Genomic DNA, 22,726 nt, shown 5'->3' on the forward strand with positions numbered 1-22,726 from the left:
ATAACTTCACACTTTGCATCAGGGTTTTACAGATATTGATACGTTTCAAATACTGTTTTAAACAGAGAGGTGAAGATTGAAAAGAAGTCATTTATAACATCATCTCAGTCCTGCTTCCTCTTCCTGCTCAGTTTCCAGAAGCATAGCTTCAAACATTTTGCCGTCAGTATCACAGTAACCAACACAACAGTTGTTAGTAGTGCTATTACATCCAAGCAGAAGTACTGGAGCCAGTTGAGGTCATGGACAGCAGCTTTCAGGTGCTTTGCCCCTTTGTGTCGCATCACAAATTCTGTCCAGAACACTGAGAGATCGAGTGGGTCGACAGGACGGTCTTTATGAAGAGCTGACAGCTTCTGCACATTCTCTTTGTACCTGGAAGAATCCGATAGATGGCTAAGTTTGAAACATGGCATATATGGATAAATGATGGGAGATGAGATAAAACACAGATTAGATCAACAAAGACCAAACTATGAGCAACTTTCTGACCCCTCACCTGGTGTCATTGATGACCTCATTCAGTCCCTGAATGATTTCTTCCGTGGTGACAGAAGTTATATCCAACACGACTCCTGCTCCTCTGCTCATTATTTTCTGTGCATTGTCAGGCTGGTCCCCATTAAGCGGCATCATCACCATAGGAACAGCATGGCACAAACCCTCAAACAGACCGTGAGAGCCAGCGTGAGTGATGAAAGCTCGAGCTCCAGGATGTGCTAACACATGCAGAGGTTATGATATGTGAGACATCACCCATCAGCTGTGACTGACATGTTTCAGGATGAGCTGCAGTGGACTCACACACCTAATAGGTCATTCTGAGGCACCCATTTCATCATCATCACGTTAGCTGGAATGTTGTCAGGAACCTGCCCAGTGTACCTCCATATCACCTGTCAGAGTGTCAATAACTGCAGGTTTAGTTTAAGATTTGAGATCTCCGCTCATATCTGTTCAGAAATGTTCTCGTACCTTCTGTGGAATCTGTCTGAAAGCTTCTAGAAAAGCAGAAGTGATCTCCTGTGGCAGATCTGACACCATGGAGCCCAGAGTGAAAACGACAAATCCATGCTGTCCTGAAACCCATGAGTTCAAATCCTGCAAAAACACACTCATTTCGACACTTTGCATTCATTACTCCTCCACTATTCATCTCAGTCCCACCAATATACAGCCACTGTTGATAAGTGAGAGGAAAGAAAAGCTGAGAGTTGTATTTAGAAGTTGAATTGGAATCTAAAATACAAACGCCTTACTTCAGGAAGAGGATTTCTCACGTCGCAGTTAATTCCGCCAACCAGGACTACATTAGGCATGAGAGGACGGGGGAACTCCAGTGTGAAATCAATTCTGTTTAAACAAGAGAGGAAGGCTTTTAGGAAACTTATTCTTTCAGTGTTCTTCCAGTATTTTTTTCAAACACAAATAAAGAATCGTAGCAGGTGTTACCTCAGCAGCCACATAGCAGAGTCTGACAGCACTTCTGCTACGCTCACCTCTTCCTCCAGGAACTGATGGGCTATCTGGTCAAAGCGCCAATACAGCAGTCGACAGAACAGCGGCTCTAACAAAGCCACCTGTGTGTCAGAAGCACCACAAGAAAATGCACATAGTGAGATGTTTTGTGCTTGGAAAAAAAGTTCATCTTGACACAGGTTGAGTTGTAGAATAGCACATTGTATTCAGCACTTTGGTTCAACCTTGTTGTTTTAAATGTGCTTTATAAATATAATTGGATGGGACCGGAGAGTATATGGATTTTAGCAGGAATAAATGGGTCATGTGCTACAACATTTTGAATTTAGAGGGACGTGAGAAGATGAACAAAGGGTTAGGATTGGTCAAACAAAAGTGTATTTTTCATCTTAGAAAGGCCTGTTTATCACTGCATCGTCTGCAAGCCAAAACTCCTTAGAAGGATATGAAAGACTGAAAATACCAACTGATCTGATCAGCTTAAATCTGCAGGAACTGAATTGGTTTAAGAAATAAAGGAAAAAATGTTTAATTAGAAAAGCTGAACAAGACGAGCTGTCTGTTTTGTACATGAGCTCAGCCCTGCATGTCCAGCTCTCAGCGCTCACCAAAGTGTTGATAACTCTCTCCTTGAAGTTCATTCTGTCTGTGTATCTGGTAAAAAACCGAGGCACGTATGAGGCCGGGGAGGGACACCCCGCAGCCTTCATATCCAAGGAACACGGAATCCCCCTCAGCAGATTAATGCTGGGAATGCCTGAAAATTATTCACTGGTGAGAAAATATACAGGTGCTCAGACTCACAGAGATTCCAAGTGCAGGGCAGCTCACCTAATTTCCGAGCTATCAGTGAGCCCGTCGGCACCATTGGGTCCGTCAAGACGGCATCAAAACCCTATGAAGGGAAGGAGGGAAAAAGAGAAAGGACAAAACAGGAATTAGAAATTTCCATCTCCTTCTCTGAGTCAGGGATCATCGAAGAGGAACTGTGGAAAAATGGAAAAGAGTCTGGTTGTGTGATGAATTGAAGTGCATTGTTGCACACGGCATGGGTAACTTGTGCTTCTGTCAAGTCATTTTTGTTAAAAATGATACAGTACAGTGCAAAGGTCTTAAGCCACCTGTCATTTAGTTAGGAAGACAGGAAATTGGTTTAGTGATTTATTGAAACCTACAAACATAAATGGAAATACAGTTTATAAGGCAAAAACTGAATTTGTACCATTCTAAGGAGCTTGAAAGTAAAGATTTGGAGCTATTGCAGCCAACCAGGCCACATTTTTCATGTATTACAACTCCTCGGCTGTGATATAAAAACAGACCAACAGAACAGACGATTTTTACAGGAACAGGGGAAGAAACGGAGCAGTAAACGTGGCTCCGTCCCAGCTTTTCTGACACGTGTTGCTGTCACTAAATTCAAAATGAACAAATATTTTACAAAAATCTATAACATTTCACAGTTTTCAACATTTGACTTGTTTTTAAACTATTTTCAGTTTATTTTAGCAATTTCATGAATTGCATATCATTGGATTCTCTTGTCACGCTACATTTTACAAAAGCAAATAAAGACCCTTTTTCCTGAAATAAAAACAAAAAGCTATACAGTGTGAAGAGTGAAAGAGTGTTTTTCTCTTAGGTACGTTTAGTAAAGAATTGTACATAAGTACAGTTTTCTAGTACTTTTTGATTCATTTAAACAGTTGTTTCTTGTCACACTGAGATCCAGTTACCTCAGACAGGTTGTGCCCTGCCTCTTTGGCCTATGGAAGCCCCACCCATGACTCTGAATAGGTTAAGTGGATATGGAAAACGACTGAATGAATGTGATCCAAAATAGCAGCATCTCCACAAAAGTACTCCAGCCACCACCAGTGGGATGGTCTCAACAGAAGCCTTACAAATGAATCCTAACTTACAAAATTCACATTCCAAGTTGTGTTTCTCTCTTATATTCACTCACCTGCTGTGCCAGATGTGAGATGAGACTGGTGTTGAACAGCAGGCTCTCTGCAGTGGTGTGAATAAAACCTGTAATCATCTGGATCCGAGAGAATCGTGACTTAATCTTCTCCACGAAACCCTGCGCAGATTTCCCCATGTTGTCCTTTTGCGAAGACACCACAAAGTCAATGTAAGCCTGGTCGTAGGGAACAGGGTAGGTGACTGTGTCGTAGTGTTTTCCTGCGCCCATCCGCATGCTGATTTCTGGCATCACAACAGTGACCCTGTGTCCACGCCGACCCATTTCTTGGGCAATGGCTTTTATGCCCACCCAGTGGCTCCCGTCCATGGGCACCACCAGCAGGTGACCTAAAAAGGCTGATGAAGCGCTGTCACTAGCAGGAATGTTGTCAGCTTCTTTGGCCTCCTTTGTCTTCTCTGGGCTGGTGTTTTCTGCCACAGATCCCCCCGTCTTATCTGCAGCACCACTCACCTCTATGGCCAAGCTGACCAGCAAAAACACAAACACTGCTACTTTCCTCATTGTTGTCGCTTCCTTATGTGTGTACCTGAACTTTCCTCTACACGCAGATCAAGTGGGGCAGAGTCCAGAAGTGAAGGGATTTAGTTCACACCCTTTCCTTTGCTGTGAATACGACAGGAAAGTGCTCACTGCCGTCTGTCTCCTCTGTGAATTAGCAGAGCTGCGTGTGTTCAAAGTCCTCAGTAAAATCGAGCCGCTGTCTCAGTCCTCGGTAACCAGAGGTTTGGGTTGTCAGTTCTTTCGTTGTTGAGTTATTTAAATTCCTTCTATGGTCTTACCAAATAAACTGCGCAGTCTCAGCTGACATTCCACCTGGAGAACTGGACAAAAGTTCAAACGGGATAACCCGAGGAGATTCTGCAGGCAGTGTGTTTAAAGGCACCAAAGTAATCCTGTTTAGCAGAAATCAGAGGGATCGGTATGGCACCCTGCCAATACAGCCCCTTTCCTACAGTTTTTTCCAGCGTTTTAGCACATGTGACAAGGAAGAGTTACCATAATGATCTATCTACAACAGCAATTTGATTTGTTGTAAATAGTCGTGGGAGTTTGCAAAGCAGCCATTGATTATCACGCTGTCTCCTTTTTAGGACTCTTGGCGTGGGTGCAGATCCAGGGGGGACATGCCCCCCCCCCCCCCCCTCCTCTTTTTCTGAAAAACACGAATACCCCCCCCCCCCTAAAAATACCATAAATTATTAAAAATTGAACAAATGCATTTTCAGACTTCACATTATTCACATTTTAGATTCACATCTAAGAAGAAATTATTGAAATAGGTGGAACAAATAATGTTTGACAAATATATTTCTGCTTCCACATTCCATCTCTGGTCTCCTCCACTACAATATAAAGGAATGGGTAGTTTCTTAGTCAGACGCTGATGGCATCAGCAGGCTTTAAAAAAACGACCTCCCTCAATCTTTCTGCCAGCTCTGGAAAGGGGGGGGGGGGGGGGGGGGGGGGCTAGGGTTGCCAAAAAAACAACAACAACAAGATAGATACATTTTCTTATAAGGACTTTTTTTTAACTATAAAACATGACTATATAAATGAATGGATATGAATTAATTGTCAAGTTGTAAAATGATTTATCCTTTACTGTATCCAGGAGTTGACCAGATATAAATAATAAGAGTAATAAAGACAAGAACAGTAATACAGATGAGAAGAGTTATACAGATACAGCATCTCTTCTTCCAGAGACTCCTGGAAAATGACAGATGACAACAAGGAAGGAATGATTTTATGTAAATAAATCAGATTTTGTTGGGTCAACTTGTGTTGTGTTTATTGTGCTCTTAGAACAGTCTTTCTTTCTTTTTTTTTAGAACTGTTTACCATCATAATTGGTATTGTAAAAACAATATCAGTTAGTTTACACATCTTGGTTAGGGCTTCATATTTTGATATTCATCCATATCAATTAATCATGCATAAGGTAGTCCCATACACTGGGAGAAAAGGAAGATGGTGAGAAGAATTTGGGATCTGGGAGGGTCGGAGGGAGGTGAAAGATAAGAACGTGGGTAGAAATGACAGACCCTTAAAACTATGATTTACTAATATAACAGTTAAGTAAGCTGTGATACATGCTCTTGGCTTTTTAGGATTATAAACAAGAAAGGAAAGCACAATAAATGATTGCCTGTGCAGTACTTTTTGAATGCTATGGAGAGACTTTACGAAGCTGTGATTTATGGTGGCATGGTTTGAGTTGCATACGGGCAAAAAGAAAAAATCCCTTTTGTGTCCCCCTAATCCTGACATCGGATCTGCACCCCTGACACCTGGGAACCCACTGCCCTAAATGTTTTAGGATTTTTTTTGCGCACCAAAACAAATAATCATTATGAATGGTTTACCTCATAACATGTCATCAAGCTCTGCAGAAGCCTGTTAACGGCCAATTGATTTTAATCAGGCAGCGACCAGGATCAGGAGACACTCATTTAGAGGTCTGCTGTGTAGCAGTAAAGTCCTACAACTAATATAAAGTCATTGTTTATTTGGCATATGTCACAGCTGACTGAACTACAGAAGGTATTTACCGTACCTTGCTTGAGACTAGCCTAAGAAGAAGATTCATAGTAAGTCAAATGAATGTCAATCTTTCCTCAACCGTGAGTTTGCAGCTACAGTGTAATGCTGCTTGTACTGCTGCACACTGACCACAGTCCGGTCAGCCTCATGGATCAACTGCTCATCACAATAAGAGAATTCATCTTGTTGAGTTACGCAAAAGATTTCTGCAACATTACTGACATCAGCTGCCACTGTGGAACCTGTGACCTTTGATTTAAGAGTTGTCAGATGTGCTGTTTTAGGCTTTTTCCTAAACAGAGAGGTGAGGATTGAAAAGAAGTCATTTATAACATCATCTCAGTCCTGCTTCCTCTTCCTGCTCAGTGTCCGGAAGCATAGCTTCAAACATTTTGCCGTCAGTATCACAGTAACCAACACAACAGTTATTAGTAGTGCTATTACATCCAAGCAGAAGTACTGGAGCCAGTTGAGGTCATGGACAGCAGCTTTCAGGTGCTTTGCCCCTTTGTGTCGCATCACAAATTCTGTCCAGAACACTGAGAGATCGAGTGGGTCGACAGGACGGTCTTTATGAAGAGCTGACAGCTTCTGCACATTCTCTTTGTACCTGGAAGAATCCGATAGATGGCTAAGTTTGAAACATGGCATATATGGATAAATGATGGGAGATGAGATAAAACACAGATTAGATCAACAAAGACCAAACTATGAGCAACTTTCTGACCCCTCACCTGGTGTCATTGATGACCTCATTCAGTCCCTGAATGATTTCTTCCGTGGTGACAGAAGTTATATCCAACACGACTCCTGCTCCTCTGCTCATTATTTTCTGTGCATTGTCAGGCTGGTCCCCATTAAGCGGCATCATCACCATAGGAACAGCATGGCACAAACCCTCAAACAGACCGTGAGAGCCAGCGTGAGTGATGAAAGCTCGAGCTCCAGGATGTGCTAACACATGCAGAGGTTATGATATGTGAGACATCACCCATCAGCTGTGACTGACATGTTTCAGGATGAGCTGCAGTGGACTCACACACCTAATAGGTCATTCTGAGGCACCCATTTCATCATCATCACGTTAGCTGGAATGTTGTCAGGAACCTGCCCAGTGTACCTCCATATCACCTGTCAGAGTGTCAATAACTGCAGGTTTAGTTTAAGATTTGAGATCTCCGCTCATATCTGTTCAGAAATGTTCTCGTACCTTTTGTGGAATCTGTCTGAAAGCTTCTAGAAAAGCAGAAGTGATCTCCTGTGGCAGATCTGACACCATGGAGCCCAGAGTGAAAACGACAAATCCATGCTGTCCTGAAACCCATGAGTTCAAATCCTGCAAAAACACACTCATTTCGACACTTTGCATTCATTACTCCTCCACTATTCATCTCAGTCCCACCAATATACAGCCACTGTTGATAAGTGAGAGGAAAGAAAAGCTGAGAGTTGTATTTAGAAGTTGAATTGGAATCTAAAATACAAACGCCTTACTTCAGGAAGAGGATTTCTCACATCGCAGTTAATTCCGCCAACCAGGACTACATTAGGCATGAGAGGACGGGGGAACTCCAGTGTGAAATCAATTCTGTTTAAACAAGAGAGGAAGGCTTTTAGGAAACTTATTCTTTCAGTGTTCTTCCAGTATTTTTCCAAACACAAATAAAGAATCATAGCAGGTGTTACCTCAGCAGCCACATAGCAGAGTCTGACAGCACTTCTGCTACGCTCACCTCTTCCTCCAGGAACTGATGGGCTATCTGGTCAAAGCGCCAATACAGCAGTCGACAGAACAGCGGCTCTAACAAAGCCACCTGTGTGTCAGAAGCACCACAAGAAAATGCACATAGTGAGATGTTTTGTGCTTGGAAAAAAAGTTCATCTTGACACAGGTTGAGTTGTAGAATAGCACATTGTATTCAGCACTTTGGTTCAACCTTGTTGTTTTAAATGTGCTTTATAAATATAATTGGATGGGACCGGAGAGTATATGGATTTTAGCAGGAATAAATGGGTCATGTGCTACAACATTTTGAATTTAGAGGGACGTGAGAAGATGAACAAAGGGTTAGGATTGGTCAAACAAAAGTGTATTTTTCATCTAAGAAAGGCCTGTTTATCACTGCATCGTCTGCAAGCCAAAACTCCTTAGAATGATATGAAAGACTGAAAATACCAACTGATCTGATCAGCTTAAATCTGCAGGAACTGAATTAGTTTAACAAATAAAGGAAAAAATGTTTAATTAGAAAAGCTGAACAAGACGAGCTGTCTGTTTTGTACATGAGCTCAGCCCTGCATGTCCAGCTCTCAGCGCTCACCAAAGTGTTGATAACTCTCTCCTTGAAGTTCATTCTGTCTGTGTATCTGGTAAAAAACCGAGGCACGTATGAGGCCGGGGAGGGACACCCCGCAGCCTTCATATCCAAGGAACACGGAATCCCCCTCAGCAGATTAATGCTGGGAATGCCTGAAAATTATTCACTGGTGAGAAAATATACAGGTGCTCAGACTCACAGGGATTCCAAATGCAGGGCAGCTCACCTAATTTCCGAGCTATCAGTGAGCCCGTCGGCACCATTGGGTCTGTCAAGACGGCATCAAAACCCTATGAAGGGAAGGAGGGAAAAAGAGAAAGGACAAAACAGGAATTAGAAATTTCCATCTCCTTCTCTGAGTCAGGGATCATCGAAGAGGAACTGTGGAAAAATGGAAAAGAGTCTGGTTGTGTGATGAATTGAAGTGCATTGTTGCACACGGCATGGGTAACTTGTGCTTCTGTCAAGTCATTTTTGTTAAAAATGATACAGTACAGTGCAAAAGTCTTAAGCCACCTGTCATTTAGTTAGGAAGACAGGAAATTGGTTTAGTGATTTATTGAAACCTACAAACATAAATGGAAATACAGTTTATAAGGCAAAAACTGAATTTGTACCATTCTAAGGAGCTTGAAAGTAAAGATTTGGAGCTATTGCAGCCAACCAGGCCACATTTTTCATGTATTACAACTCCTCGGCTGTGATATAAAAACAGACCAACAGAACAGACGATTTTTACAGGAACAGGGGAAGAAACGGAGCAGTAAACGTGGCTCCGTCCCAGCTTTTCTGACACGTGTTGCTGTCACTAAATTCAAAATGAACAAATATTTTACAAAAATCTATAACATTTCACAGTTTTCAACATTTGACTTGTTTTTAAACTATTTTCAGTTTATTTTAGCAATTTCATGAATTGCATATCATTGGATTCTCTTGTCACGCTACATTTTACAAAAGCAAATAAAGACCCTTTTTCCTGAAATAAAAACAAAAAGCTGTACAGTGTGAAGAGTGAAAGAGTGTTTTTCTCTTAGGTACGTTTAGTAAAGAATTGTACATAAGTACAGTTTTCTAGTACTTTTTGATTCATTTAAACAGTTGTTTCTTGTCACACTGAGATCCAGTTACCTCAGACAGGTTGTGCCCTGCCTCTTTGGCCTATGGAAGCCCCACCCATGACTCTGCATAGGTTAAGTGGATATGGAAAACGACTGAATGAATGTGATCCAAAATAGCAGCATCTCCACAAAAGTGCTCCAGCCACCACCAGTGGGATGGTCTCAACAGAAGCCTTACAAATGAATCCTAACTTACAAAATTCACATTCCAAGTTGTGTTTCTCTCTTATATTCACTCACCTGCTGTGCCAGATGTGAGATGAGACTGGTGTTGAACAGCAGGCTCTCTGCAGTGGTGTGAATAAAACCTGTAATCATCTGGATCCGAGAGAATCGTGACTTAATCTTCTCCACGAAACCCTGCGCAGATTTCCCCATGTTGTCCTTTTGCGAAGACACCACAAAGTCAATGTAAGCCTGGTCGTAGGGAACAGGGTAGGTGACTGTGTCGTAGTGTTTTCCTGCGCCCATCCGCATGCTGATTTCTGGCATCACAACAGTGACCCTGTGTCCACGCCGACCCATTTCTTGGGCAATGGCTTTTATGCCCACCCAGTGGCTCCCGTCCATGGGCACCACCAGCAGGTGACCTAAAAAGGCTGATGAAGCGCTGTCACTAGCAGGAATGTTGTCAGCTTCTTTGGCCTCCTTTGTCTTCTCTGGGCTGGTGTTTTCTGCCACAGATCCCCCCGTCTTATCTGCAGCACCACTCACCTCTATGGCCAAGCTGACCAGCAAAAACACAAACACTGCTACTTTCCTCATTGTTGTCGCTTCCTTATGTGTGTACCCAAACTTTCCTCTACACGCAGATCAAGTGGGGCAGAGTCCAGAAGTGAAGGGATTTAGTTCACACCCTTTCCTTTGCTGTGAATACGACAGGAAAGTGCTCACTGCAGCCTGTCTCCTCTGTGAATTAGCAGAGCTGCGTGTGTTCAAAGTCCTCAGTAAAATCGAGCCGCTGTCTCAGTCCTCAGTAACCAGAGGTTTGGGTTGTCAGTTCTTTCGTTGTTGAGTGATTTAAATTCCTTCTATGGTCTTACCAAATAAACTGCGCAGTCTCAGCTGACATTCCACCTGGAGAACTGGACAAAAGTTCAAACGGGATAAACCGAGGAGATTCTGCAGGCAGTGTGTTTAAAGGCACCAAAGTAATCCTGTTTGGCAGAAATCAGAGGGATCGGTATGGCACCCTGCCAATACAGCCCCTTTCCTACAGTTTTTTTCCAGCGTTTTAGCACATGTGACAAGGAAGAGTTACCATAATGATCTATCTACAACAGCAATTTGATTTGTTGTAAATAGTCGTGGGAGTTTGCAAAGCAGCCATTGATTATCACGCTGTCTCCTTTTTAGGACTCTTGGCGTGGGTGCAGATCCAGGGGGGACATGCCCCCCCCCCTCCTCTTTTTCTGAAAAACACGAATACCCCCCCCCCCCCCCCCCCCCTAAAAATACCATAAATTATTAAAAATTGAACAAATGTATTTTCAGACTTCACATTATTCACATTTTAGATTCACATCTAAGAAGAAATTATTGAAATAGGTGGAACAAATAATGTTTGACAAATATATTTCTGCCTCCACATTCCATCTCTGGCCTCCTCCACTACAATGCAAAGGAATGGGTAGTTTCTTAGACAGACGCTGATGGCATCAGCAGGCTTTAAAAAAACGACCCCCCTCAATCTTTCTGCCAGCTCTGGAAGGGGGGGGGGGGGGGGGGGGGGGGGGGGGGGGGGGGGGGCTAGGGTTGCCAAAAAAACAACAACAACAAGATAGATACATTTTCTTATAAGGACTTTTTTTTTTAACTATAAAACATGACTATATAAATGAATGGATATGAATTAATTGTCAAGTTGTAAAATGATTTATCCTTTATTGTATCCAGGAGTTGACCAGATATAAATAATAAGAGTAATAAAGACAAGAACAGTAATACAGATGAGAAGAGTTATACAGATACAGCATCTCTTCTTCCAGAGACTCCTGGAAAATGACAGATGACAACAAGGAAGGAATGATTTTATGTAAATAAATCAGATTTTGTTGGGTCAACTTGTGTTGTGTTTATTGTGCTCTTAGAACAGTCTTTCTTTCTTTTTTTTTAGAACTGTTTACCATCATAATTGGTATTGTAAAAACAATATCAGTTAGTTTACACATCTTGGTTAGGGCTTCATATTTTGATATTCATCCATATCAATTAATCATGCATAAGGTAGTCCCATACACTGGGAGAAAAGGAAGATGGTGAGAAGAATTTGGGATCTGGGAGGGTCGGAGGGAGGTGAAAGATAAGAACGTGGGTAGAAATGACAGACCCTTAAAACTATGATGTACTAATATAACAGTTAAGTAAGCTGTGATACATGCTCCTGGCTTTTTAGGATTATAAACAAGAAAGGAAAGCACAATAAATGATTGCCTGTGCAGTACTTTTTGAATGCTATGGAGAGACTTTACGAAGCTGTGATTTATGGTGGCATGGTTTGAGTTGCATACGGGCAAAAAGAAAAAATCCCTTTTGTGTCCCCCTAATCCTGACATCGGATCTGCACCCCTGACACCTGGGAACCCACTGCCCTAAATGTTTTAGGATTTTTTTTGCGCACCAAAACACCTAATCATTATGAATGGTTTACCTCATAACATGTCATCAAGCTCTGCAGAAGCCTGTTAACGGCCAATTGATTTTAATCAGGCAGCGACCAGGATCAGGAGACACTCATTTAGAGGTCTGCTGTGTAGCAGTAAAGTCCTACAACTAATATAAAGTCATTGTTTATTTGGCATATGTCACAGCTGACTGAACTACAGAAGGTATTTACCGTACCTTGCTTGAGACTAGCCTAAGAAGAAGATTCATAGTAAGTCAAATGAATGTCAATCTTTCCTCAACCGTGAGTTTGCAGCTACAGTGTAATGCTGCTTGTACTGCTGCACACTGACCCCAGTCCGGTCAGCCTCATGGATCAACTGCTCATCACAATAAGAGAATTCATCTTGTTGAGTTACGCAAAAGATTCCTGCAACATTACTGACATCAGCTGCCACTGTGGAACCTGTGACCTTTGATTTAAGAGTTGTCAGATGTGCTGTTTTAGGCTTTTTCCTAAACAAAGAGGTGAGGATTGAAAAGAAGTCATTTATAACATCATCTCAGTCCTGCTTCCTCTTCCTGCTCAGTTTCCGGAAGCATAGCTTCAAACATTTTGCCATCAGTATCACAGTAACCAACACAACAGTTATTAGTAGTGCTATTACATCCAAGCAGAAGTACTGGAGCCAGTTGAGGTCATGGACAGCAGCTTTCAGGTGCTTTGCCCCTTTGTGTCGCATCACAAATTCTGTCCAGAACACTGAGAGATCGAGTGGGTCGACAGGACGGTCTTTATGAAGAGCTGACAGCTTCTGCACATTCTCTTTGTACCTGGAAGAATCCGATAGATGGCTAAGTTTGAAACATGGCATATATGGATAAATGATGGGAGATGAGATAAAACACAGATTAGATCAACAAAGACCAAACTATGAGCAACTTTCTGACCCCTCACCTGGTGTCATTGATGACCTCATTCAGTCCCTGAATGATTTCTTCCGTGGTGACAGAAGTTATATCCAACACGACTCCTGCTCCTCTGCTCATTATTTTCTGTGCATTGTCAGGCTGGTCCCCATTAAGCGGCATCATCACAATAGGAACAGCATGGCACAAACCCTCAAACAGACCGTGAGAGCCAGCGTGAGTGATGAAAGCTCGAGCTCCAGGATGTGCTAACACATGCAGAGGTTATGATATGTGAGACATCACCCATCAGCTGTGACTGACATGTTTCAGGATGAGCTGCAGTGGACTCACACACCTAATAGGTCATTCTGAGGCACCCATTTCATCATCATCACGTTAGCTGGAATGTTGTCAGGAACCTGCCCAGTGTACCTCCATATCACCTGTCAGAGTGTCAATAACTGCAGGTTTAGTTTAAGATTTGAGATCTACGCTCATATCTGTTCAGAAATGTTCTCCTACCTTCTGTGGAATCTGTCTGAAAGCTTCTAGAAAAGCAGAAGTGATCTCCTGTGGCAGATCTGACACCATGGAGCCCAGAGTGAAAACTACAAATCCATGCTGTCCTGAAACCCATGAGTTCAAATCCTGCAAAAACACACTCATTTCGACACTTTGCATTCATTACTCCTCCACTATTCATCTCAGTCCCACCAATATACAGCCACTGTTGATAAGTGAGAGGAAAGAAAAGCTGAGAGTTGTATTTAGAAGTTGAATTGGAATCTAAAGTACAAACGCCTTACTTCAGGAAGAGGATTTCTCACGTCGCAGTTAATTCCGCCAACCAGGACTACATTAGGCATGAGAGGACGGGGGAACTCCAGTGTGAAATCAATTCTGTTTAAACAAGAGAGGAAGGCTTTTAGGAAACTTATTCTTTCAGTGTTCTTCCAGTATTTTTCCAAACACAAATAAAGAATCGTAGCAGGTGTTACCTCAGCAGCCACATAGCAGAGTCTGACAGCACTTCTGCTACGCTCACCTCTTCCTCCAGGAACTGATGGGCTATCTGGTCAAAGCGCCAATACAGCAGTCGACAGAACAGCGGCTCTAACAAAGCCACCTGTGTGTCAGAAGCACCACAAGAAAATGCACATAGTGAGATGTTTTGTGCTTGGAAAAAAAGTTCATCTTGACACAGGTTGAGTTGTAGAATAGCACATTGTATTCAGCACTTTGGTTCAACCTTGTTGTTTTAAATGTGCTTTATAAATATAATTGGATGGGACCGGAGAGTATATGGATTTTAGCAGGAATAAATGGGTCATGTGCTACAACATTTTGAATTTAGAGGGACGTGAGAAGATGAACAAAGGGTTAGGATTGGTCAAACAAAAGTGTATTTTTCATCTTAGAAAGGCCTGTTTATCACTGCATCGTCTGCAAGCCAAAACTCCTTAGAAGGATATGAAAGACTGAAAATACCAACTGATCTGATCAGCTTAAATCTGCAGGAACTGAATTGGTTTAACAAATAAAGGAAAAAATGTTTAATTAGAAAAGCTGAACAAGACGAGCTGTCTGTTTTGTACATGAGCTCAGCCCTGCATGTCCAGCTCTCAGCGCTCACCAAAGTGTTGATAACTCTCTCCTTGAAGTTCATTCTGTCTGTGTATCTGGTAAAAAACCGAGGCACGTATGAGGCCGGGGAGGGACACCCCGCAGCCTTCATATCCAAGGAACACGGAATCCCCCTCAGCAGATTAATGCTGGGAATGCCTGAAAATTATTCACTGGTGAGAAAATATACAGGTGCTCAGACTCACAGAGATTCCAAGTGCAGGGCAGCTCACCTAATTTCCGAGCTATCAGTGAGCCCGTCGGCACCATTGGGTCTGTCAAGACGGCATCAAAACCCTATGAAGGGAAGGAGGGAAAAAGAGAAAGGACAAAACAGGAATTAGAAATTTCCATCTCCTTCTCTGAGTCAGGGATCATCGAAGAGGAACTGTGGAAAAATGGAAAAGAGTCTGGTTGTGTGATGAATTGAAGTGCATTGTTGCACACGGCATGGGTAACTTGTGCTTCTGTCAAGTCATTCTTGTTAAAAATGATACAGTACAGTGCAAAAGTCTTAAGCCCGAAATGATGACGTGGGTCCCCCTTCCGACGGGCTCACCACCCGTGGGAGGGGCCAAGGGGGTCGGGTGCGATGTGAGCTGGGTAGCAGCCGAAGTCAGAGGCCTTGGCGGTCTGATCCTCGGCTACTGAAGCTAGCTCTTGGGACGTGGAATGTCACCTCTCTGTTGGGGAAGGAGCCGGAGCTGGTGCGCGAGGCTGAGCGGTTCCGGCTAGATATAGTCGGACTCACCTCGACGCACGGCTTGGGCTCTGGAACCAGTCCTCTTGAGAGGGGTTGGACTCTCTTCCACTCTGGAGTTGCCCGTGGTGAGAGGCGCAGAGCAGGTGTGGGCATACTTATTGCCCCCCGGCTGTGTGCCAGTACATTGGGGTTTACCCCAGTGAACGAGAGGGTAGCCTCCCTCCGCCTTCGGGTGGGGGGATGAGTCCTGACTGTTGTTTGTGCCTATGCGCCAAACAGCAGTTCAGAGTACCCACCCTTTTTGGAGTCTCTGGGGGAGGCACTGGAGAATGCTCCACCCGGAGACTCCCTCGTTCTGCTGGGGGACTTCAATGCTCATGTGGGCAATGACAGTGAGACCTGCAGGGGTGTGATTGGGAGGAACGGCCCCCCCGATCTGAACCAGAGTGGTGTTATGTTGTTGGACTTCTGTGCCGGTCATGGACTGTCCATAACGAACACCATGTTCAGACATAAGGGTGTCCATATGTGCACTTGGCACCAGGACACCCTTGGCCGCAGTTCGATGATCGACTTTGTGGTTGTATCATCGGACTTGCGGCCGTATGTCCTGGACACTCGGGTGAAGAGAGGGGCGGAGCTGTCAACTGATCACCACCTGGTGGTGAGTTGGCTACGCTGGTGGGGGAGGATGCCGATCAGACCTGGCAGGCCCAAACGTATTGTGAGGGTCTGCTGGGAGCGTTTGTCAGAATCCCCCGTCAGAAGGAGCTTTAACTCCCACCTCCGGCAGAGCTTCAACCATATCCCGGGGGAGGTGGGGGACATTGAGTCCGAATGGGCCATGATCCGTGACTCCATTGCCGAGGCAGCTGATCGGAGTTGTGGCCGTAAGGTGGTCGGTGCCTGTCGTGGCGGCAACCCTCGAACCTGCTGGTGGACACCAGTGGTGAGGGAAGCCGTCAAGCTGAAGAAGGAGTCCTATCGGGCCTTTTTGGCCAGTGGGACCCTGGAAGCAGCTGATAGGTACCGACGGGCCAGACGGGCCGTGGCTTCGGCGGTTGCTGAGGCAAAAACTCGGGCCTGGGAGGAGTTCGGTGAGACCATGGAGAACGATTTCCGGACGGCCTCAAAGAAATTCTGGTCCACCATCCGGCGTCTCAGGGGGGGGAAGCGGCTCACAGTCAACACTGTTTACAGTGGGGATGGGGCTTTGCTGACCTCAACTAGGGATGTTGTGAGTCGGTGGGGGGAGTACTTTGAGGAACTCCTCAATCCTACCAACACGTGCTCGGAAGAGGCAAGAGTCGGAGAGCTCGGAGACGGGGCCTCCCATTTCTGGGGCTGAGGTTGCCGAGGTGGTCAAAAAGCTCCTCGGTGGCAAGGCCCCGGGGGTGGATGAGGTCCGTCCTGAGTTTCTCAAGGCTCTGGATGTTGTAGGGCTGTCTTGGCTGACACGCCTCTGCAGCATCGCGTGGACATCGGGGACAGTGCCTCTGGACTGGCAGATTGGGGTGGTGGTCCCCCTCTTTAAAAAGGGGGACCGGAGGGTGTGTTCCAACTATAGGGGTATCACACTCCTCAGCCTCCCTGGTAAGGTCTATTCGGGGGTATTGGAGAGGAGGATCCGTCGGATAATCGAGCCTCGGATTCAGGAGATGCAGTGTGGCTTTCGTCCTGGCCGTGGAACAGTGGACCAGCTCTATACCCTCGGCAGGATCCTGGAGGGTGCATGGGAGTTCGCCCAACCAGTCTACATGTGTTTTGTGGACTTGGAGAAAGCGTTCGACCGTGTCCCTCGTGGAGTACTGTGGGGGGTGCTCCGGGAATATGGAGTGCCGGACCCCTTGATAGGGGCCGTTCGGTCTCTGTATGACTGGTGCCAGAGTTTGGTCCGCATTGCCGGCAGTAAGTCGGATACGTTTCTGGTGAGTGTTGGACTCCGTCAGGGCTGCCCTTTGTCACCGATTCTGTTCCTAACTTTTATGGACAGAATTTCTAGGCGGAGCCAGGGCGTTGAGGGTGTCCGATTTGGCGACCTCAGAATCGGGTCTCTGCTTTTTGCAGATGATGTGGTTCTGTTAGCGTCGTCAGGCCGTGACCTTCAGCTCTCACTGGAGCGATTCGCAGCCGAGTGTGAAGCGGCTGGGATGAGAATCAGCACCTCCAAATCCGAGACTATGGTTCTCAGCCGGAAAAGGGGGGAATGCTCTCTCCGGGTCGGGAATGAGATCCTTCCCCAAGTGGAGGAGTTCAAGTATCTCGGGGTCTTGTTCACGAGTGAGGGACGAATGGAGCGGGAGATTGACGGGCGGATCGGTGCGGCATCTGCAGTGTTGCGGGCTCTGCACCGACTCGTCGTTGTGAAGAGGGAGCTGAGCCAGAAGGCGAAGCTCTCTACTTACTGGTCAATCTACGTTCCCATCCTCACCTATGGTCACGAGTTGTGGGTAGTGACCGAAAGAACAAGATCGCGAATACAAGTGGCCGAAATGGGTTTCCTCCGCAGGGTGTCTGGGCTCTCCCTTAGAGATAGGGTGAGAAGCTCAGTCATCCGGGAGGGGCTCGGAGTAGAACCGCTGCTCCTCCGCATTGAGAGGAGTCAGATGAGGTGGCTCGGGCATCTGGTTAGGATGCCCCCTGGGCGCCTCCCTGGGGAGGTGTTCCGGGCACGTCCCACTGGGAGGAGACCCCGGGGGAGACCCAGGACACGTTGGAGAGACTATGTCTCTCGGCTGGCCTGGGAACGCCTCGGGGTCCCCCCGGAAGAGCTGGAGGAAGTGGCCGGGGACAGGGACGTCTGGGTTTCTCTGCTCAAGCTGCTGCCCCCGCGACCCGACCCCCGGATAAGCGGCAGATGATGGATGGATGGATAAATTGCATATCATTGGATTCTCTTGTCACGCTACATTTTACAAAAGCAAATAAAGACCCTTTTTCCTGAAATAAAAACAAAAAGCTATACAGTGTGAAGAGTGAAAGAGTGTTTTTCTCTTAGGTACGTTTAGTAAAGAATTGTACATAAGTACAGTTTTCTAGTACTTTTTGATTCATTTAAACAGTTGTTTCTTGTCACACTGAGATCCAGTTACCTCAGACAGGTTGTGCCCTGCCTCTTTGGCCTATGGAAGCCCCACCCATGACTCTGAATAGGTTAAGTGGATATGGAAAACGACTGAATGAATGTGATCCAAAATAGCAGCATCTCCACAAAAGTGCTCCAGCCACCACCAGTGGGATGGTCTCAACAGAAGCCTTACAAATGAATCCTAACTTACAAAATTCACATTCCAAGTTGTGTTTCTCTCTTATATTCACTCACCTGCTGTGCCAGATGTGAGATGAGACTGGTGTTGAACAGCAGGCTCTCTGCAGTGGTGTGAATAAAACCTGTAATCATCTGGATCTGAGAGAATCGTGACTTAATCTTCTCCACGAAACCCTGCGCAGATTTCCCCATGATGTCCTTGTGCGAAGACAACACAAAGTCAATGTAAGCCTGGTCGTAGGGAACAGGGTAGGTGACTGTGTCGTAGTGTTTTCCTGCGCCCATCCGCATGCTGATTTCTGGCATCACAACAGTGACCCTGTGTCCACGCCGACCCATTTCTTGGACAATGGCTTTTATGCCTACCCAGTGGCTCCCGTCCATGGGCACCACCAGCAGGTGACCTAAAAAGGCTGATGAAGCGCTGTCACTAGCAGGAATGTTGTCAGCTTCTTTGGCCTCCTTTGTCTTCTCTGGGCTGGTGTTTTCTGCCACAGATCCCCCCGTCTTATCTGCAGCACCACTCACCTCTATGGCCAAGCTGACCAGCAAAAACACAAACACTGCTACTTTCCTCATTGTTGTCGCTTCCTTATGTGTGTACCTGAACTTTCCTCTACACGCAGATCAATTGGGGCAGAGTCCAGAAGTGAAGGGACTTTGGTCACACCCTTTCCTTTGCTGTGAATACACCAGGAAAGTGCTCACTGCCGTCTGTCTCCTCTGTGAATTAGCAGAGTTGTGTGTGTTCAAAGTCCTCAGTAAAATCGAGTCGCTGTCTCAGTCCTCAGTAACCAGAGGTTTGGGTTGTCAGTTCTTTCGTTGTTGAGTTATTTAAATTCCGTCTATGGTCTTACAAAATAAACTGCGCAGTCTCAGCTGACATTCCACCTGGAGAACGGGATAAACGCACTCTAAATCATGTTATGGCATGTTGTGTGCCACCATCTATCAATGGCCTTATTTGTCAGTTGTGTAATAGACAGAAACAGTCAAATGTGGAGCTCTGACTCGCTTAAAGCGGCAAGTACCGGATTAGTTCCCAAAATAAAAGGGAAAACCTGAGCTTTTTATCATGAAAACTGAACAAGATCAGTCATCCTCGCTATGCATGAGCTCACTAAGACATGTCTGACTCTCAAGTCATAACTCTCTCCTTGAAGTCCATTCTGTCTGTGTATCCAGTCGAAAGGCGAGGCACCAACGAGGCCGGGGAGGGCTACCATGCAGCCATCAAATCCATGGACCACAGAATCCCCCTCAGCAAATGAATGGTGACTGAAACCATGAGAAAATATATAGGCACGCCGACAGAGTTTCCAAAAAAGAGGGGCAACTCACCATATTTCTCAGCTATCAATGAACCTGTCGGCACAATGAGGATCTGTTATAATGGCATCAAAACCCTGTGAAGTGAAAGAAGATTATATAAAACAGGTTTCTAGGAGTGCCTTCTTTCACCTTCATATTATTGCCAAAATCAGGCACATCCTGTCTCCGAGTGATGCAGAGAAACTAGTTCATGCATTTGTTACTTCAAGATTGGACTACTGTAATTCCTTATTATTGGGCTGTCCCACATATTCTCTGAAAAGCCTCCAGCTGATCCAAAATGCTGCAGCCAGAGTTCTGATGAGAACATATTTCTCCAGTTTTAGCTTCTCTTCATTGGCTCCCTGTTAAATTCAGAATAGAATTTAAGATTCTTCTCCTCACATATAAAACTCTTAATGACCAAGCTCCATCATATCTTAAAGATCTTATTGTAAAATATTTTCCTAAGAGAGCACTTCGCTCCCAAACTGCAGGTTTACTTGTGGTTCCCAGAGTTTCTAAAAGTAGAATGGGAGGTAGAGCCTTCAGTTATCAGGCCCCTCTCTCGTGGAATAAGCTGCCAGTAAATGTCCGGGAAGCAGACACCCTTTCCACTTTTAAGATTAGGCTTAAAACTTTCCTTTTTGATAAAGCTTATAGTTAGGCATGGCTCAGGCGATCCTGAAACAGCCCATAGTTAAGCTGCTATAGGCTTAGACTGCTGGGGGACCTCATCTGTCACACCTTTGTTCACTTTGTTAACTTTTTTCCCCCGTTTAATTTCTCAAATGATATTATGTACATGTGACATTATTGTGGTTATTAACGTATGTTTCCCTGTTCCAACAGATATCCTTTGAATGGCGTTATGGTGTTTTTCCCCCCTCTTTTCCCTCTTTTCTGTCTTCTCAAATCCCAGCTGGTCGGGGCGGATGGCCACCCTTCCTGAGTCTGGTTCTGCCAGAGGTTTCTTCCTGTTAAAATGGAGTCGTTTCTTTCCACAGTCGCCTCAGGCACGCTCAAGACGGGAGATTGGACTGAAGACTAGTTTCAGTGCAATCTCTTGGTTTCCTTAGCTAGGATATTGTTTTTGAATTGGCTCTATATGAATGAATTTGATTATTTTGAAATTAATTCATTGGATTTCCTTGGATTATGATTACAATGAATTGAATTCCAATTGGCTTGAATTGGACTATATTATTTAAGTGCTTTGAGATGACAATTGTTGTAATTTGGCACTATATAAAGAAAAAATGAATTGAATTGAATTGAATTGAGAAACACTGCACTATACATGCTATCAAAACTTCTGCTGTGAAGAGGACTAATTATGAAATCTCTCCACACAGTGGGCTATTGCTCCTTCAGTCTTTGAAGATGCGTCAGCCCAAACCCTCAGCCTCACTGACGTTCTCCCTCCAGCCCCTCTGTCACCACCTGGCCCTGTGCTCCAGTCAGGGGAGACTTCCAGTGTCATGAAGGAAGCTGAACTTGAGAATTACCAGCAGCAGACAGAGGAATTCGGCTAGTGTCTGGACCGGGATCCGTAACCGTACTTGTGCCACGCTTTGGTGTGGGTGGTTCTCCTAACTTTGACTACAGACTCCTGTATGGCCTGTACCCCACTGGAACCTACAGCACCTTCAGCCAGCAGCATGAGAAGGGCAAGGACTACTTTCAGGATGTCCACTACTTGAAGGAGCATATTACTGACAGCCATGGTTCTGGGCAGCAGAAAAAGTTCTTCCCAAGTGCCCGCTAGAGCTGAACATGATGTGCCAAGGGTATGTTGAGAGAGTGGTAAATGAGGTCTTATCTCAGTGCTTAAACTAACATGGTTCTCTGTTTCAGATTGGAAAGCTGAATCCCAACAGCATATGAAGATTCTTTTTAGATTTTGAATAAAATCTTGTCAAATGATCCAGCTTCAAGATGATTGACTAAAGGAAACGATGGCCTGTGTACACCATCTGGGTTTAAGGAAAATGGCAGGCATCGTCTGTCATACTTTACTCAGAGATTCTGCTCTTGGTTTAGAACATGGCTTCTCAAAGCTCTGCATCTTGAGGGGAACTGCTATGGAAGTGTTGTCAAATGGTTGCACCCTTTGCTCAACCGACCTTAGCAATCAGGTACAGCATCCTTTACAGCCATTTCTCTACACCTGTACATGGCCGCTGGACAACCCCTTCCATACAGTGCACTCTTGAAATTTGTACAGCTTTATGCTGCCACGTAACTCTGGGCACAGATTGCTCATTGCCGAGTGGACAGTAGCCAACCTGAGGGCTTGCCCACCAAACTTATGTGCTTGAAATGATTGTCTGGAGACTTCTCAAATATTCTTCTGCAGTTAAGCCACAGCCAGTGCTACTCTGTCTTAAGCAGTCTGGTCATGTGGTGACCTTGCCCAGGTTTTTATTTATTTTAAATTAATGGCTCAAGTTCTGGGTACCCCTGTACCACACTATTATTGAGCTTTAATAGGCAACTTGTTGCCTTTCTACTCTACAGCCTACTGATGTACATACATACTCCGAATTTACAACTTCTTAATGGGAAGTCAAATTTTCTAGTTATCCTGGGTAAGTTATCAAGTCCTTGTTCTGTTGGAAATGTACATGGTTTACTGAGTAAACATAAAATCTTTCATTTGCCGTTCTGCTGTAACTCGCTGAGCAAAGTATTGGTAGAACTAATGGTGCTCTCCCAGAACCCAGCTCCTCGTTTAGCTTTAAGATTTCTTGCCAGCAGTCTTTGTTCATAAGCAATCCAGGAATCTGGATCAATCTATCTCGTTATTTGACCACCAGAACCTCTTCAGGGAAAAAAAAACATAAAATAGCA

The 22,726-nt window shown here is 44.8% G+C and overlaps 3 protein-coding genes across 3 annotated transcripts; all 3 read right to left on the minus strand.

Annotated features, from left to right (window-relative positions):
• Positions 1–76: 76 nt before the first annotated feature.
• Positions 77–4,360, minus strand: LOC140269421 (UDP-glucuronosyltransferase 1A1-like). The gene is made up of 9 exons (XM_072364491.1): positions 3,446–4,360; positions 2,311–2,374; positions 2,088–2,236; positions 1,453–1,580; positions 1,260–1,353; positions 976–1,101; positions 809–896; positions 500–719; positions 77–375 (listed from the first exon to the last, which is right to left on the minus strand). The coding sequence occupies exons 1-9, from the start codon at positions 3,968–3,970 to the stop codon at positions 105–107; spliced, it is 1,665 nt and encodes a 554-aa protein (XP_072220592.1). The 5' UTR covers positions 3,971–4,360; the 3' UTR covers positions 77–104.
• A 611-nt stretch (positions 4,361–4,971) lies between these two features.
• Positions 4,972–10,630, minus strand: LOC140269422 (UDP-glucuronosyltransferase 1A1-like). The gene is made up of 9 exons (XM_072364492.1): positions 9,693–10,630; positions 8,558–8,621; positions 8,335–8,483; positions 7,700–7,827; positions 7,508–7,601; positions 7,224–7,349; positions 7,057–7,144; positions 6,748–6,967; positions 4,972–6,623 (listed from the first exon to the last, which is right to left on the minus strand). Exons 1-9 carry the CDS (start codon positions 10,215–10,217, stop codon positions 6,353–6,355), a joined length of 1,665 nt encoding a protein of 554 aa, XP_072220593.1. The 5' UTR covers positions 10,218–10,630; the 3' UTR covers positions 4,972–6,352.
• Positions 10,631–12,585: 1,955 nt separating this feature from the next.
• On the minus strand, positions 12,586–19,496 carry LOC140269420 (UDP-glucuronosyltransferase 1A1-like). The gene is made up of 9 exons (XM_072364490.1): positions 18,617–19,496; positions 14,825–14,888; positions 14,602–14,750; positions 13,967–14,094; positions 13,775–13,868; positions 13,491–13,616; positions 13,324–13,411; positions 13,015–13,234; positions 12,586–12,890 (listed from the first exon to the last, which is right to left on the minus strand). The coding sequence occupies exons 1-9, from the start codon at positions 19,139–19,141 to the stop codon at positions 12,620–12,622; spliced, it is 1,665 nt and encodes a 554-aa protein (XP_072220591.1). The 5' UTR covers positions 19,142–19,496; the 3' UTR covers positions 12,586–12,619.
• Positions 19,497–22,726: the final 3,230 nt, after the last annotated feature.

Source organism: Leuresthes tenuis, unplaced genomic scaffold (genome assembly GCF_036924035.1).
Source record: "Leuresthes tenuis unplaced genomic scaffold, fLeuTen1.0.hap1 SCAF_14, whole genome shotgun sequence".
NCBI classification, from domain to species: domain Eukaryota; kingdom Metazoa; phylum Chordata; class Actinopteri; order Atheriniformes; family Atherinopsidae; genus Leuresthes; species Leuresthes tenuis.

Excerpts from the sequence above, each read along its gene's own strand:
- LOC140269420 (XM_072364490.1), bottom strand. The coding sequence starts at position 19,141 with ATGAGGAAAGTAGCAGTGTTTGTGTTTTTGCTGGTCAGCTTGGCCATA. Across the intron at positions 14,889-18,616 it reads TCTCACATCTGGCACAGCAG|GGTTTTGATGCCGTCTTGAC; the intron begins GTGAGTGAATAT and ends TTCCCTTCATAG. Across the intron at positions 13,869-13,966 it reads TCTGCTATGTGGCTGCTGAG|AATTGATTTCACACTGGAGT; the intron begins GTAACACCTGCT and ends TTGTTTAAACAG.
- LOC140269422 (XM_072364492.1), bottom strand. The coding sequence starts at position 10,217 with ATGAGGAAAGTAGCAGTGTTTGTGTTTTTGCTGGTCAGCTTGGCCATA. Across the intron at positions 6,968-7,056 it reads GCCTCAGAATGACCTATTAG|CACATCCTGGAGCTCGAGCT; the intron begins GTGTGTGAGTCC and ends TGCATGTGTTAG. Across the intron at positions 6,624-6,747 it reads GAGGTCATCAATGACACCAG|GTACAAAGAGAATGTGCAGA; the intron begins GTGAGGGGTCAG and ends GGATTCTTCCAG.
- LOC140269421 (XM_072364491.1), bottom strand. The coding sequence starts at position 3,970 with ATGAGGAAAGTAGCAGTGTTTGTGTTTTTGCTGGTCAGCTTGGCCATA. Across the intron at positions 2,237-2,310 it reads ACTGATAGCTCGGAAATTAG|GCATTCCCAGCATTAATCTG; the intron begins GTGAGCTGCCCT and ends AATAATTTTCAG. Across the intron at positions 1,102-1,259 it reads TGAGAAATCCTCTTCCTGAA|GATTTGAACTCATGGGTTTC; the intron begins GTAAGGCGTTTG and ends GTGTTTTTGCAG.